The sequence below is a fragment of the Podarcis raffonei genome, chromosome 2 (assembly GCF_027172205.1).
Source record: "Podarcis raffonei isolate rPodRaf1 chromosome 2, rPodRaf1.pri, whole genome shotgun sequence".
NCBI lineage: Eukaryota > Metazoa > Chordata > Lepidosauria > Squamata > Lacertidae > Podarcis > Podarcis raffonei.
In genome coordinates, this window is record NC_070603.1 from 54,811,359 (window position 1) to 54,827,441 (window position 16,083).

Here is a 16,083-nt window from a genome sequence, read left to right on the forward strand (position 1 = left end):
TGTTCCAAAGTTCCAGAAACTAATAATTTGGGGGTTGTTTTTTCCTGCTTGAAGTTATAATCCAGTAATAAGGCAGTGTTTTAGGTAGCATCTGCATCTGCTGTTCCACCCCTGGTATGTCTAAGGAAATAACAGGAAAGACCAAATGAGGGGTACTATACAAGCTTGTGATCTGAAACGGCAACAAGTATCCTCTGTAGCAGCCAGCAAGCTAGAACACTTATTAGTGAGTAGATGTACTCATGAATAAATGCTCCAGGAAAGGTACTTCCACTGAAATATAAGGAAGAGTTGCTATGTGTGAAGTATTTCCTAATCACTCTTGGCACCTGTAACAAACTACACTTCCCATAATTCTTTGTGGGGAAGCTATAGCTGTTAAAATGGTATGAGAATGCTTTAACTGGTATTAAATTGAACCCTGTTTCTACTTTCAGATTGATATTACAGTGGTACCTCAGGTTAAGAACTTAATTTGTTCTGGAGGTCCGTTCTTAACCTGAAACTGTTCTTAACCTGAGGTACCACTTTAGCTAATGGGGCCTCCCATTGCCGCCGCGCCATTTCTGTGGTCAATCAACCACAAGGTTCCATGAATTGGGATGCTGGGGAAATTTCATTGAAAAGAAATACATCTAAATGCAGTGTAAAGAAACAGCCATGTTTCTGTTCTGAAATGCGATTATCTCAGCAGTTGGAGTTTTCCAGAAAAGGTTAGCATGGGATTTACTACTGAATCACAGGCCCTTCCTCAAAAGACATGGCATGGCTTGCTGTTGATAGCAGCATATGATATACAGTGGTACCTCGGGTTAAGTACTTAATTTGTTCCAGAGGTCCGTTCTTAACCTGAAACTGTTCTTAACCTGAAGCACCACTTTAGCTAATGGGGCCTCTTGCTGCCGCCGTGCCACCAGAGCACAATTTCTGTTCTCATCCTGAAGAAAAGTTCTTAACCCGAGGTATTCTTTCTGGGTTAGTGGAGTCTGTAACCTGAAGCGTATGTAACTTGAAGTGTATGTAACCCAAGGTACCACTGTATAGGCATTTTGGAGAATGCAACCGGACCCTGTTCCAGTTTCTTTTCTTTTTCTTACATATATTTTATTGAACAAATTTAACAAATCAAATTATAAATCAATATAACCAATTACATTTCCCCCCTTTGCCCCCTCACTCTCCCACCCACCAGAGACTTCCTTCAGCTTCCCTCTCTGATTTGTTTATACCTGTTATTCTCTGCATGTTGTGAAATTGTACATATCATTGCCTTGTCTATCATATATTCTACTAATAAATTTGTGGATGTTTATTCAAAACCTGCCAAGGAGTCCAAATCCATTTGTTGTCTTTTTAAATCGTTTGTAAAAAGTTCCCATTCTTCCTTGAAGTCACAATTGTCATTCTCCCGTAATTTATAAGTTAACTTTGCAGACTTCCGGGTTGGCGCCATCGCCTAATGGCGGATTCCCTCCAAGCTCCGGAGGGAATCGGCTCAGCAGGGGTTGGGTCCTGCTGCGGCGGCGACGCGGGGACCCTCATAAACCACAGGCGTTGAAGCCTGTGGACCTGGTGACTCGGCGGGCACCATTTGCGCCCCCCTGACCCGCAAAGGAGCCTTTTTAAAGGCTTCGGAACGGGGGACGGAGAGTGGCGTGGTGCTGTGAGTCGACTGCTTCTCCTGCTGAGTGAAGCCGCATGCCATGGACGGAGAGCGCTAACTTCTTTCTTTGAACATTTGGACTAAAAGTAACAACCCGTGAGTAATACGGAAATTGGAGTTAAAAGGGAAATTTTCTTTGGGAATTAGGCACGATCGGGTGAGGTGTAAAAAGGAGGTCCGCCCACCCGCCTTGTAAACATCGTAAAGCAAGGATTTTATTACTAAGGTTGTGAGAATACCTTTCTTCTTTGTGGAGAAAAGCAATTAACTCTACGTTGGGGCAATTTAAGTGATTGTGCTGGAGGATAAGAGCTAACATTGAAAACGGAATTCACCCCCCCCCCAAGACCCGGGAGCGATCTTTGGGAGAGCCTGCGGAAGAGAAATAAAGACTTTGACAGCTGTCAAACTAGCTGTCAAAATTGGGGAAAAAGGAGAACTTTGTTTTTGCTATCTTTGCTGGTTATTTTTGCTACAATTTGGTAACAAATTGTTAAAAATAAAGAGAAAAGACTAATTTGACTTTTGGGTTGGAACTGGAAGATAACAAGAAACTAGAATCCCTCTAGAGGGGATTTAGGACATTACAAAAATGGCTGTAAGTGGAAAAATACTGGCTGAACTGGAGAGGTCTTTTCTTCTCTTGGGAGAGTTACAGAAACAGAGTGATGTTTTGACTAATAACGTCACAATACTGAAGGGAACAGTAAACAAAGTTGCTGAGCCTGGGAGGGACTTGACTCAAGTTTTTGCGGATGAACAAGAAAGTCTTGCAGTTGACCTTAAAATTTCAGCAGCCGAACAAGATAAGAAATTTGAGAAATCTGAGAATGTGATGAAAGAGGAACAGGATGATTTGAAGGGAAAAGAAGGAGGAGCTATAATGCCACAGATGGTTGAGGAGAGCCAGAGGCCGGCCAAGATGGATATAAAGGAAAATAAGATCAGGATGATGGAAATTTGGTTTGAATTGAAGAATGGAAAATGGAGAGATCTCCCTACGTGGAGATCTGAAGACATATGGAATACAAACCTGGCTAAAGTGGAAACTGGAGCTTTTGGGACATTTGGACTTAAGAGAAGTAAGAAACAAGATTTTGGCTCCACTTTTAAATATGGAGGCCCGGCTGGAAGAAACATGGACATTATTGGGACAGAGCTTCTTTGAGATTTGGTGTTTAATATAAAGGACTATCAAAAAAACCGGCAGAGAGGAACTGAGAGAGAATTGAGAGCCTCGGATGTGAGGTCGCCAGGCTGACTGCAGATGGACTGATGGACTTTTTGTTGGGGTTCGAAACCGGGAAAAGGGTGTGGTGGGGTCCTGGGAATCCGAAGGGTGTATAACTATATATTGTTTTAATTAATTTGGTTTTGCCATTAACATAAAAATGGGGATTTTAGGGAAGGGAATTGGGGCCGACCTTAGAAAAAGATTTTTAAGAATAAGTATTGATGTATAAAGATTGAGGTTCTTAAGTTAAAGTTGGTTAATTAAATCGATGGGGTGAACTTAGAAAAAGACTTTTAAGAATAAGTATTGATGTACAAAGACTGAGGTTTATAAGTTAAAATTGGATAATTGAAATGAATTAGAGAAAATATGGTAAAGTTTGGGGACAAGAACTTGCTGAGCTAAAATTGGAACTGGAATACAAGAAGGGGAGGTGTGGGGAAGTCAAGGAAATTGGTCATTGACAGTAAGAGGTGAACTTTAAGTGTTTTTAATTGTTGTTTTTCTTTTATGGTTTTTAATGGTTTTTTTATTTTTTGAAAATTTCAATAAATATTTTATAAAAAAAAAATTATAAGTTAACTTTGCTAACTCCGCATAGCTCATCAATTTTTCTTGCCATTGTTCTTTGGTTGGGATTTCCTCATTCTTCCATTCTTGTGCTAACAAGACTCTTGCAGCTGTTTTAGCATACATAAATAAGTTCTTTATTTTTCTTGGCAGGTCTTGTCCTAAAATCCCTAACAAAAATGCTTCTGGTTTTTTTACAAATGTCATTTTAAACATTTTTTTCAATTCGTTATATATCATCTCCCAAAAATTTTAAACTTCTCTACATTCCCATCACATGTGATACAAAGTATTTCTTTACACTTGCAACATTTTAATACATTTTTACATTTGACCCAGTTTTATACATTTTTGCCATTTTTACTGGTGTAATATACCATCTATACATCATTTTCATATAGTTTTCTTTCAAAAGAGAGCAGTCTGTCAATTTCAAATCTACCTCCCACAACTTTTCCCAGTCCTCAAATTGTATATTATGTCCAATATCTTGTGCCCATTTGATCATAACTGATTTTACCTCCTCATCTTTCCCCCCGATTCTAGCACTATATGCTTTCTATATGCTGTATACTATATGCTTTCTTCAGCAGCTTCACTTCTTCTTCTATAACCTCCTTTTGAAATCTAGAAATTGTGTAGCCAAACCCTTTTTTGTTACCTTCCTTGTACATCTCATATAATTGTCTGTAATGCAGCCAACTTTGAGCATAGTCTTTGATTTCCTCATAATCTTTTAATTTCCATTTTCCTTCTTGGTCTCTCAGTAAATCTCTATATGTAGGCCACTTCCCCTTTTTACCAAGTGGTTTGAGTAACGAAGCTTCAGTTGGTGATACCCACCAAGGTGTTTTTTGTTCTATTAAACTGACCCTGTTCCAGTTTCAATCTCATATGTGGGCAACAGTTTAAAAGTTTAGCATAACCTGGCCTTGAACACCAGTACCTGAGTCCCTTACTGAATTACCTTCTGGAAGAGATACCCGAGCAGCAGAGAGTTGGCCAGAGTAAGGTCTGCTGGTGAGAACAATATTGCCACTTTCAAAATTGGGCAGAGCATGCAAATTACTGAACTACAAAAAGCATAGTGGTCATGTCCCAGTTTCAAAATTGTGGTGGTTATGTTGTGAAACCCACACACCTTGCCACAATTCCTCCTACATAGTTCCTGCACATATATCAAAAAAACAGTTTTGGCAACTGAGTTCCACATTTGTAGGTGGCTTATCCTTGGCTACTTCTACTAGTATGTAAAACTACTCTTAGGTAAAAAAATATACAGGGCTGTAGCAAATGGAACCATTATGCGTGCGGATAAACTTAATCTCTCTCTTTCTTCCCCACCTCCTTCACCACCACCAAATCTGTTCCAGAGGGATGAGGAAAACCCAGAGGAGATTTCGGGGAGAGCATATGTGAGAGAAGGAAAGGGAGGTGAAGTTCCACTGTGCTAGCACAAATAATTTTGTATACACCATTTAGTTGCACAGTTGGACCCTGCTAGAGTCACCAGTTTTAGGCTCCTAGCACTTTACGTAATGCTGGTGTTAATCACCGTCACCAGAACAAAACAAAACAAAACAAAAATAACAAAGCAAATTACAGTAGCGGACTGCAACAGCAGGAGGTTCAAATTATACATTATGTACAGGAAGCACCCATTTTAATGTGTCTGACAGCAGACTTGGATAAATTGGTAGATGACTGCATTAGCTGTTAATAATAGACCAGAAATGAAAATGTAAATTTTCATCAGAGCTGTCATCTTTAAAAGGACATTCATTCCTGATAGCATGGATGTAAACAAAATGCTTGTAACTTTTAAGCCAGGCAAGGTCTTTTCTTCAAATGCTTTTCCAGAAAAGTGACTGTCAGTGCAAATTAGTCCAATTACAGTGCAAATTAGTCAAGAGATTCTGGTATCTCCAAAAAAATTAGTCTTTTTATCTCACCGCTTCCCAAAGGAACTCAGAGCAGTGCATGTGTTTTTTCTTTCCTTTGCCCACACAACAAACTTGTGAGGTGGGTTGTATCCACAAAGTGTCTGCTTTGTGGCTGAATGATGATGCAGGGGTTACATTCCAAGACACTACACATTTAAGTGCAATTGCGTACATTTGAAACACCATGGAGAAAGCCTGCAAACACCCCTTTCCACCCCTGCTCCATCCCATCCCTTTCGGTGATGTTTTTGGGTCACCTCTGGGTTTGGCATGATGCACGTGTGCCTAAAATGGCTACTATCTATACTAATTTCAAACAGTTAATTAGTTGACAAACTCAAGGTATAAATTTTCATGTGTATCAACTCTCACGGGGGCACAGAAATCAACCAAATCAATCAATAAAAATTAAGAGCGCACTAAGGAAGCACCACCTTGGGTGGTGCTTGTTGCCATGCAATGGTCAGGATCATCCCTGTCCAACTCTGAGGCTTCAAAGTTGGAAGGAAGGCTGGGCACTTGCCAAACTTGCTAGAGCCTGGGAGCACAAGCTGCGTTGATGTCAAAGCTTGGCTCTCCTTGAACCCCACTAAGCACCAAATTTTGGGTGTAATATTTGGAAATCTAAGGGCGTACCTGAGAATACAATGTATGAATGTCACAATCTGGCGTTTTTGAAAATGTGTGTGTTATCCAGCTACACTAATGAGAGAGCCAGGATTGTCTGGGGCTGCTTGCTTATGTGTACTCTTAATCTATATTTATTGCTGGGTAGCCTATGAAAGGGCCATCGGACATGCATCGTAAAATGTATTTGGTTGTTGTAGTTTTGTAGTGTGGGGAGCTTCTTAGCACCTCCTGTAACTTACGATTCTTAATTCAGATTTTTTTTTAAAATAAAAAAGGCGGCCATGACAGTAAAATTTGTGGTGCAGGCATGCTCCCTCTTTTTGTCCTTCTCTACCCTACCCATAAACTTTCAAATATATATATATATATCAAAGGTGTATGTGTATATATATATATATATATATCAAATATTATCATGCCAGTGGTGCACTCCGTATTTGGTCAGGCACCAAAGGGAGGAAGTTCTTGAAGGTGTGGGGCCACCATAGAAAAGGCTATGTTCCTCTTAGATCTAGGAGGCAGATTGAGATCTCAGCATGTGAGAAGGATGGTATGTATATCAGACAGTTTGGACTGAAACCATGTATGGCATTAAAGGATAAAACCAACACTTTAAATTCAGCTTGGATGCACACTGGAAGCCAGCATAGCTGATATAATGCAGGTGCATTATACATATATTTATTTGTTATTTCAATTTCTAGGCTGCCCTTCATCAATTTATTGATCCCAGGGTGCATTACAATATAAAACAAAACAAAACAAACAACAAAGTCATTCTGCACCTTAAACAAACTTGTTCGCATTTGAAAGCATACATATTGAATTTCAGAGCAGATAAACAATTGATTAACGGAATCCAGTCTCAGTTACATTCCTTCACTGAAAAGGCCTAAGGAAATAGGTTTGTCTTCAGCTAGCCTTTCGGTCTGCCCCAAGAACATTTCCAATGCTGTCCCATTGGCAGGTCTCCCTCTCTCCCGATTGAGTATCATTTATGCAGTTACCTGCAGTCCTTTGTTAAAGATGCTGGGAACTGGATTTCTGTGAGGGGTGAACTACAGCTCCCACAGTTCTTTGCGGGAAGCAGTGTGCTTTAAATATGTTTAAAATGTCGTGATTTAAATGTACACAACATTGCTCTTTCTGTTGGTGGTAAAATCAAGATTTTCTTTAAACTGGAGGTGAACCTTTCTTCTTGATCCTCTGCCACTTATTTCTGTGATTCGTTAAGGCGAAATGGCTCAACTCAGCTGCCAAATAATGACAAAACCCAGTGCAGGTTCTGTGCATTTGAAACGATTCCTGTCACTATGAAATGTGCACGCATCTATATGCCTATTTCCTTTGCCTCTGATGATAAATCCACTTTAACGTTGTCCTTCAAAGACAACACAATTTTATGTCTTACAAACCCACCCCGTCACCATTTTACTTGAGTAACTTTCCCGTTACATTTCATCGCAGCAATTGTTGCTTCTCATGAGGTGCTATCAATGTTTCATATCAAGGTGTCCTCTTAAACTGTAATGTGAGAGAGCCAACTAGAACTGTTGAATTATACATCGCCTAGCTGAATGTAAGCAGCCTTTTTTTGTAAGTCCAAAGCTATCCCTTGCAGAACTAATTTCTGGGAAGCACCGTGAAAAACCCCTATCTATGGATGAGCTTCAGATGAAACTGAGCCCCAGGCATGATGCAAGATCCCGAAAAGTCAGATTCAAAATCTCCTCTGCCTACAGTGGTCGAGTTTTAAAGCAGGTATATGAAGATGGACAGGAACTTGAAATCCCACAGGAGGAATATCCTCATAGTTTTCGGCACTGCAGCTTTGAACCCAAAGACGACTTCTTTGGGCTTGGTGAAGCCCCAGGATCCGGGTTTTGTCCATCAGCTAAAATGAATGCGCAGAGGATCAGTGTATTCAGAGAAGGGAACAAATACACCCTCACGGGGAGCCCTTCCCTCTTAAATGACCACCAGGCAGAGGAGAGCCATATGGTAAGTAATGTTTGTTTAATAATGACCCATTATGGAAATGATTGTAAAATGGCAAATGCAGTAGTCAGAAGCAGAACCTAGTTCTCATGTTGGCCAAGCAACTCTTCCTATGCCTTGGTGTTTAGACCCAGGTGAGCAACAATGTAGAGTTGCCATACTTCAAAAAGTGAAAATGTGGACAGAAAAGCTGTTGAGCTTTTCTTTTCTTTTCTGCTAAAGTTGTTGAGCAGCCCTAGCAACAATGGAATGTGCAGTATGAAGAACAACCTGCGTAAAATAGCTGGGAAAGGCTACAGAATACATAGGAAACAAACAAACAAACAAACAAACATCAGCCAGAAAACCACTGAGAGCTTTAAAATCAATATCACTGAAGAAAATGGCAGGATTTATGAAGCACTTTATTTAGTTTCATTCCTTATTGTGAAAAGTGAAATCCAATAGGACACAGACAATGCTTTTAGGTTCTGCAGCACTTTTTCTTCAATGAGAGAAAGCATTTTGTAAAACATGAATGATGAAGGAAACAGCGTGACTACCTTTTTGCCTTCTGCTTCCTACAACACAGGTGTGTTTCAATGTCCATTTATATACATGGGAATGAAGGTGCAACAGACCTAATGCTGGAAATTTCAAATGGCTTTTGATTCTCGCTGACTCTGAGCCACCAGGTACTCAGAACCACTGCAGAATTAAAGACGATGGTGTTGACCACCAAAACCTTACATGACCCAAATACCTGAAGAAGTACCTCACCCTGACCTGTATCAGCCAGCCTGTTTTCTTAGATCTGGTGGGCAGTTCCTTCTCATTGTCCCACCACCAGGAACGGTACATTATATGGTGGTATGGGACAGGGCTTTTTCTGTGGTGACAGCCTGGCCTATGGAATCTTCCCCCCCCCCCCAGCCTGCTGTTGCTGTTTCAGGCGAACTCTTTTTTCATCTGTTTCCCTGGACTTTGGGAGGTTATTAGTAGTTTTGTCACTGCTATGAATGAGGAGTCCAGGTTGTGGTTCCTTGGGCTTCTTAAGGATCTGCTGTGTTTTTGCTGCTGTAATAAGTTATGATGAATTGGTTTTATTGTAATGTTCCTTTTCTTCTTGTATTGGCACCTGCCCTGGAATCATCTAATGAAGGGTGGGCTAGAAATGTTCTTATAAGAAATAAAATGAAATGAAATAAAATAAAATAGATGCATCCATAAGTAAAACCTACAAAAATGAATGCTTTGAAGCACACCAATGATACTGACCCAATGGAGCATGTAAGCATTGTAGAAATTCCAAGGGACAGGTGGATCCAGGTGATACAGATACCTGAGAGCTTGCTCCAGCTGCACTCCCCATCCCAAGATACACAGGGCAATCTACTATTCATGGTCCTGTGGGACTCTAGTTATAGGTGGATATTGTCTACAGTGGTTTTTAAAACTGTGTTTTAATGTTACTTTTAAGTTGCCTTAAAAAGGAAGAATTGCACCCTGCAAGACAGGATAGAAATAATGGTAAAAGATGAAAGAATGAATGTCTCCTTGCAGGCCCAGGACCCGCACTCTCCCCACCTCACCAACCAGGCTAGAAATGAAGGACACCACATCATCAGAATGGGATCGAATCTGGCCACAACTTTATTGACTACAGATGAAGAGGTTTGGCATAGGCAATGGGTAACCATTTACTTCTGGCCTGCCTGCCGGAAATAACATCAAGGGTCAACCCGACAATGGGGATTCATATGACTTACGTCAAATAGGGGGATTCTGGCAGGGATCACTGCCTTGAGGAGTGCTGAGGCCCAGGCCCCTGTCTGGGCATATGGACAGAAGCAATTCCTTCAGGGATACCCTCCTTCTGGAGGGGGAGCTGAAGGTACAACCTCCCCTCCATCCAAGACTAAGGTTACCCAGTGCCTAAACTGCCAAATTTGTGATGATTGCTATGAGGTAGGCCAAACCCTCAGGCCAAAGCCAATTCGCCTGACAGGCAAATTCCTACCCGGCTCTCAATATGGCAACCATCATTGCCACAGCAAGGCCAAAGCAGCTGTGAAATGCATTGTTGAAGGAGTGTGTGAGTGTGTTGATGTGACGAGGTGAGCCAAGTATCAAGGGCTGGTGCAGGCTGGCTTAAATCCCCCCAGAGTGGACCTGAGGGAAGCCTAAATGTTCTATCAGGCTCGCCCCTGGGGGCGGATCCAGCCCTCTGAGCCGGCTAGCCATTGGCCAGTTCAGCAGGCTGGCATGGAGCCTGCTTCCACGCCAGGAGGGTGTGAGCCAGAGCTCACATGACAGCTGGGGAAAAGTCCTCTGGCACTACTGACTCCCGTTGTGTTCAGGGAAGGAGGTGTCACCCAGCCCGCAAGACCGCCTCGCCCATGAAGGGGTAAGCAGACTTATTTGGACCATTCCCACTTCACCATTTCTGCTTCCCATATCCAGGAGCCACTCACTATAGGAAGTACCAGTCACTGTTGCTGGTTGTGGGAGTTTCCAGGCAAGGATGGGGAAGTTGAGAAATGTTAGGAGACTCCTATTCCCTTCACAGAGTTAAAAATTTCCAGTGTGGTATACAGTGGTACCTCGGGAGGCGAATGGGATCCGTTCCGGAGCCCCATTCGCATCCCAAACGGAACGCAAGACGTGAAGGCGCGTCTGTGCGTGCGCGGGTCGCGTTGTGCCACTTCTGGGCATGCATGTGACATCATTTTGAGCGTCTGCGCATGTGCGAGTGGCAAAACCCAGAAGTAACGCGCTCTGTTACTTCCAGGTTGCTGCGGAGCACAACTCGAACGTGCTCAACCTGAAGCACATTCAACTCGAGGTATCAATCCCAGGGAACTCTGGAAATAGCTCTATGAGGGAAGTAGGGATCTCCTAACATCTCTCAGCACCCTTAACAAACTACAGTTCCTGGGAATCTGTGGGGAGAAGACAGGACTGTTTTAAGTGGTATGACATTGCTTCAAATATGTACTGTACCGCAGATGGGGAACTAAGAGAGCTGTTGGACTTTCAATTTACATGTTCCCTGCTTCATTTCAGAATCCCCCTGTTCTAGATATTGGGAAGATTATCATCTACACTAGCAATCTGAAAATCATCCGATCACCACTGACTAAGAAGGAGCTGGTGAGAAAAATCATACAGGATGAAGGACTCGATGACTGGTCCTTCACATACCACGAAGGAAGAGGAGAAACTTGCAGTAACCCAAGTGATGAGAACATAAAGGAGACTGAATGTGAGCTTGTTCACAACGAGCATATGCAGGTAACATGCATGGTACATTTGGGAGCAGATGCAGGCATTAAGACGTAAGGTAGTGGCGTCTCCCTGCTCTAGAGATGTAAAAGTATATGTTTGTGAATTAAAAGAAAAAGTGTTATGTACTGAGTTGAATAGGATCCAAACTGCAGCAGTCTTATTGGTCCTAGAACAATGCAGCAGTATGATTGGTTGGCAGGAACCACCCAATCATTCTCCAGATAGAAGCGAATCCACAACCTGATTGGCTTACAGTAGAATTCCGGAATTAGCCAATCATGTGCAGCCCATTGTGTAAATAATGTATATAAAGCAGATACTTTGAGGGGACTTTCATTCATTCCTCCTCACCACTATGAGCTGAATAAAGAGCATGAAATCACTTTGCGACTCTGAGTATATTTCAAAAAGGGAAACGATGACATCCTCCAAATGTTGTGATACGAAACCTGTCAGTTCCAGGACTTATGGCAGAGGTGGGGAACCTCAGGTCCAGTGGCTGAATGTAGCCCTCTGTTACAAATACAGTGGTACCTTTGGTTACGAACTTAATTCGTTCCGGAGGTCCATTCTTAACCTGAAACCGTTCTTAACCTGAGGTACCACTTTAGCTAAGGGCGCCTCCTGCTGCTGCCACACGATTTCTGTTCTTATCCTGAGATAAAGTTCTCAACCCAAGGTACTACTTCCAGGTTAGCGGAGTCTGTAACCCAAAGTGTTTGTAACCCGAGGTGTTTGTAACCCGAGGTATCACTGTAATTGAAAAGTAATGCAATGGGACTTTATAGCATGCTAATGAATAAAATTAGTAAACAAACTGATCCTCTAATTCAGAATGCCGTGGCTTTAAAGCTTATGGGATATCCAGTTGGGGAATCCATTGTGCTTAAATTAAATCAATGGCAAGAGATTGCTTTGCAGCTTCAAAATTGTATAAAAAGAATCTCTGCCTCATTGATAAAGTGAACATTTCTAAAGAATTTATATTTAAAAACAAGGCATCAGGGTTCAAAACAATGGACTGACTTATGGGACTTGAATGGACATGCAAGAAGGTACCAAAGGGATATTTCAGGATGGGGGACTTTGGCCCAAAACAAGGTACATAAATGAGCCGTAACGTTGTGGGTGGTGCTCAGCTATGTGTTGCTTCCAGTAGACCCATATAAATCAATGATCATGACTAAGTTAAGTCATGTGCGACTAGTCATTAAAATTCCGAAATCAGACCTGTGCAAATTGAGGAAATGTGTGTTCATTTATTTTGCGCAACCTGTACGAGAAACAAGGGAACATTAGCAAGGAACTAGAATCACAGGGAGGAATAGATATTAGTATTCCCACTAATATTTATCAAGCAAACAGAAAAGCGAGATGTTCAAAAACCATAAGAGCCATACACATCTTAGAGGGATTTAGCCTGCCAATCGGATTTACTTTAGGTAAAGGATTCTGTGAACTGGTGTTAAGGAAGCTTATTTTGATCTGTCCCTTTGTATTTCAGGAAGCAAACGGTGATATCAGTTGCTCCCAGTGTAAGGGATCAGGCTCTGCACCCTGCTCTGTGTGCCACGGAAGCAAGTTTTCAATGTTGGCGAACCGATTTAAAGAGTCCTACAGAGCTCTGCGATGTCCAGCTTGTAATGAAAATGGCCGGCAACCCTGCCGGACCTGTGTTCAATGACTGTATCTACTCTCCGGCTACCTTTTACTTCCCTTGTTTGCTTGTTTTGTGTAGAAAAAGAATCCTTCAAGTTTTTATGTCTATTGTATTTACCTCTTTGCACTCAGGCTACACCTGCAAGTATAAAAGTGTTTGTATGCAGTGTTAGTATGTTACATAAGGCTGTACCCATTTAAAAACAGCAATTCCCTTCCATGACATTAAAAGTGCTATGGCTTGCTATCAGCTTGTTAACAAATTGGGCCATGATCCAGCCAAGTCTCATTGATTTCAGTGGATGAGATTTAATAATAATAATAAATAATAAATTTTATTTATATCCCGCCCTCCCCAGCCGAAGCCGGGCTCAGGGCGGCTAACAACAATAAAACAAAACAAAAGTACAACACAAACAACACTCTAAAATCATTCATTATAAAATTAATTAAGATTAACTCTCCAAGTGAAATCATTTTTAAAGGGCTTAAGTTTGGCTGAATCATGTCCTGGGTTCTTTTATTTGACTCTCCTGTTCCAATTGAGAAACTCTAATTTGTGTCCCCGAAGTAGCAGCATTGAATAAGTACCATGCTAGCAGCAGCAGCAGCAGAACTCAAATGAGGAAGCCAAATGAGAGAGAAGCTTTTCCTTGTTGCATAAATTGGGTTATTTTTCATAGAAATAGTCTCACCTCCTCCTATCCCCTTTCCCACAAAAGATATTGAAGTTTTGCACCTATTGATAACTATATCACAACTCTTGAACACATGTTTACCCTAACTTTGCATATGTTTAGGCTAATGGTATTCCTCGTAATTTGTAATCTGATTTCCTGGTTTCAGGTTATGGGTATCGTAGGAAAGAAATGAACACTCCTTTTGCAGCTTGCTAGAATAAGGATCCTTCTAGATTCAATCAATAGCAGAAGCATCTACACCTCAACTGATAGAATAAATCATAACATGTTATATGATTTATAATTTCACTTGCCCTTTTACTTTGAACATTTGTGAGCTTTTTCAGTCCACACCCCATTTTGCATATAGCTGCACATTTATCCCTCCTGAGGTGCATGCCGTTTCTGCAGATCTAGCTCATTTCAATTTTATTGTTATTAGAGCACACTGTGTTCTTTTCCTGTATGATTTAGGCAGCACCTCCCAGTTCTAAACACTACCACAGAGAAGGAGGGAGGGAAACACCAGTGCAATGGGGGGGGGGGAGAGAAAATGTGTATTTTATGGCCTTATTCAGAGAGATGCTGCCACTGATGTTAATGGGGGAAGTTCTGCCTCTCTCAGGATTCACTTGTTAACAAATGGAGCTTGTGTTGTTTAAAATGTGTCCCCAGTTGTAATTTCTAAACCATGAACTCTAATTAGTTTAGATGAAGAAGCAGTGCTGAATACTTAGCATGCTACCACTTGCAGCGCCAAAACCACTACAAGTAAGGAAGTAAATGAAAGTGCTTTCTACTGTTACTCTGTTAATGTCAAGGCTGGCTTTGCTTACATATGAGATCTAAGGCTCTTGATGAGCCAAGAGATCTCTCACATTGTTTGCCTGCTGAGTTTGCAAGGATAGCCAGTGTAATTTATGGTCAACTGTGTACTTTGGGATGTGTATGTTAGAAGATTTCTCTGAAAACAGCGGTATTAGTAGCACTAATGCCATCATATTTCTAAGACCTGACTGAATTCTCTTAATGTTGAAATTCTCAAGTACGAATCCCATTCTGCTTTGAAGATCGTCTTTGCAAATGTATAACTACTGCTAAGAATTTTCTCAGTTCTAAAAATGCCTTGAATTTTAATGGAAGCATGGCTAGTGGACAAAATGGGGGGTGCTTCAGATGTTATCCTTCCATCCACATAGAACTTATGACCCCTGTTGTATTTCATTTCTGAATCATTCCATGTCAGTTTCGCTTCACTGCTGACTCTGAGACTGAAGCCTACCTCAAATACGGTCTGTGACTTGTGAAAAGCCAGAATAGCACATGTTTACAATGGGGGGGGGGGCAGCTACGTATACCCTATGTGTATGGAAACTTTGCCTCTCCATAAGCAAAACAGGAGTCCTGTGTGCAGCATTGACTCCTAGCCAATGGCCAAGACACTCAAAACACTCAAACAAACAAACCACTCAAAAATCATTTTCCTTCAGGACTCCAAAAAGATTGAGTGCTGCACTGGATTGCACCAGCTTCAGGTTACCACATTCTGAAATGGGCATGGCAGCAGCTCAGCTTTAGGCCTTTCAATGTGGCTATACATCTTACAAGCCATGCAAATGCCATGAAATGAAAACTTCACATCAGTTCCGCTCTGAATAGATGCTCTGAAAAACATGGGAGCTCAACTGAGCAGCTCAAATGCAAATTACATTTCTGAGCAAGAGGGATATATAGTATTTGATCCAAGGCACTGAAGTGTCAGTTGCCTGGTGCAGAACCCTTTGCAGTCAGCTATTTCCCACTTTGCAGTCACCCTCATCCCCAGGGACTCCCCACAACGCCCCACAGGCTCACTTCCTGAAAAGGATGTCAGCTGGGGAACAAAGGATATTGGGGAACAGACTGAAGGGCTAACAGCAGTGATTCAGTCCCACCATGTGTTCCACTGCTGGTGCTTTTAATCACACCCCCATCCTCTATTGTTACCTATAGGTGTCATTGGGGCAGATCTGCTTTTGAAGATAGAGGTCCATTGCTGTCACATCTGCTGAGAACCTCAGAGGCAAAATTCACATTTGGCAGCATTCTGGCCCTTTGAACGCCACTCTAAAAGGCAGCCGCATCATTATGACTATTAAATAATAAGGCTAAGGCATTGGCTAAGAGGTTCTAAATACAGTAGTGAGTAAATTCTAGGAGTATCACTGGGATTGCCTTAGAGAAACAAATTTGGGTCAGGCTTTGGCTGTGATCTAAAAGGTTTGTAGAAGCACTGGCATCCACAAGAGCTTTCCACTCAATTCAATGGGGATAGTTCTGCACACATATGTTTGGAGATACACAGTAAAGTTCTCACATGAAAATACTCCATGCTCAGGAAAGAATACCCTCTTCACACAGCATCATGTATGCCTAAGGAGTTTTTCAATCAGGTCTCAG

At 41.7% G+C, this 16,083-nt stretch overlaps 1 protein-coding gene across 1 annotated transcript; it reads left to right on the forward strand.

The window, feature by feature from the left end:
- Positions 1-6,980: 6,980 nt before the first annotated feature.
- Positions 6,981-13,277, forward strand: GRXCR2 (glutaredoxin and cysteine rich domain containing 2). Its single transcript, XM_053376686.1, has 4 exons — positions 6,981-8,041; positions 9,581-9,691; positions 11,084-11,311; positions 12,810-13,277. The coding sequence occupies exons 1-4, from the start codon at positions 7,700-7,702 to the stop codon at positions 12,987-12,989; spliced, it is 861 nt and encodes a 286-aa protein (XP_053232661.1). The 5' UTR covers positions 6,981-7,699; the 3' UTR covers positions 12,990-13,277.
- Positions 13,278-16,083: the final 2,806 nt, after the last annotated feature.

Bases quoted from the DNA above. Each gene is read 5' to 3' on its own strand.
- GRXCR2 (XM_053376686.1), top strand. From the start codon at position 7,700: ATGGATGAGCTTCAGATGAAACTGAGCCCCAGGCATGATGCAAGATCC. The intron at 9,692-11,083 runs GTTTGGCATAGG...GCTTCATTTCAG, and splicing joins TATTGACTACAGATGAAGAG to AATCCCCCTGTTCTAGATAT. The intron at 11,312-12,809 runs GTAACATGCATG...TTTGTATTTCAG, and splicing joins TTCACAACGAGCATATGCAG to GAAGCAAACGGTGATATCAG.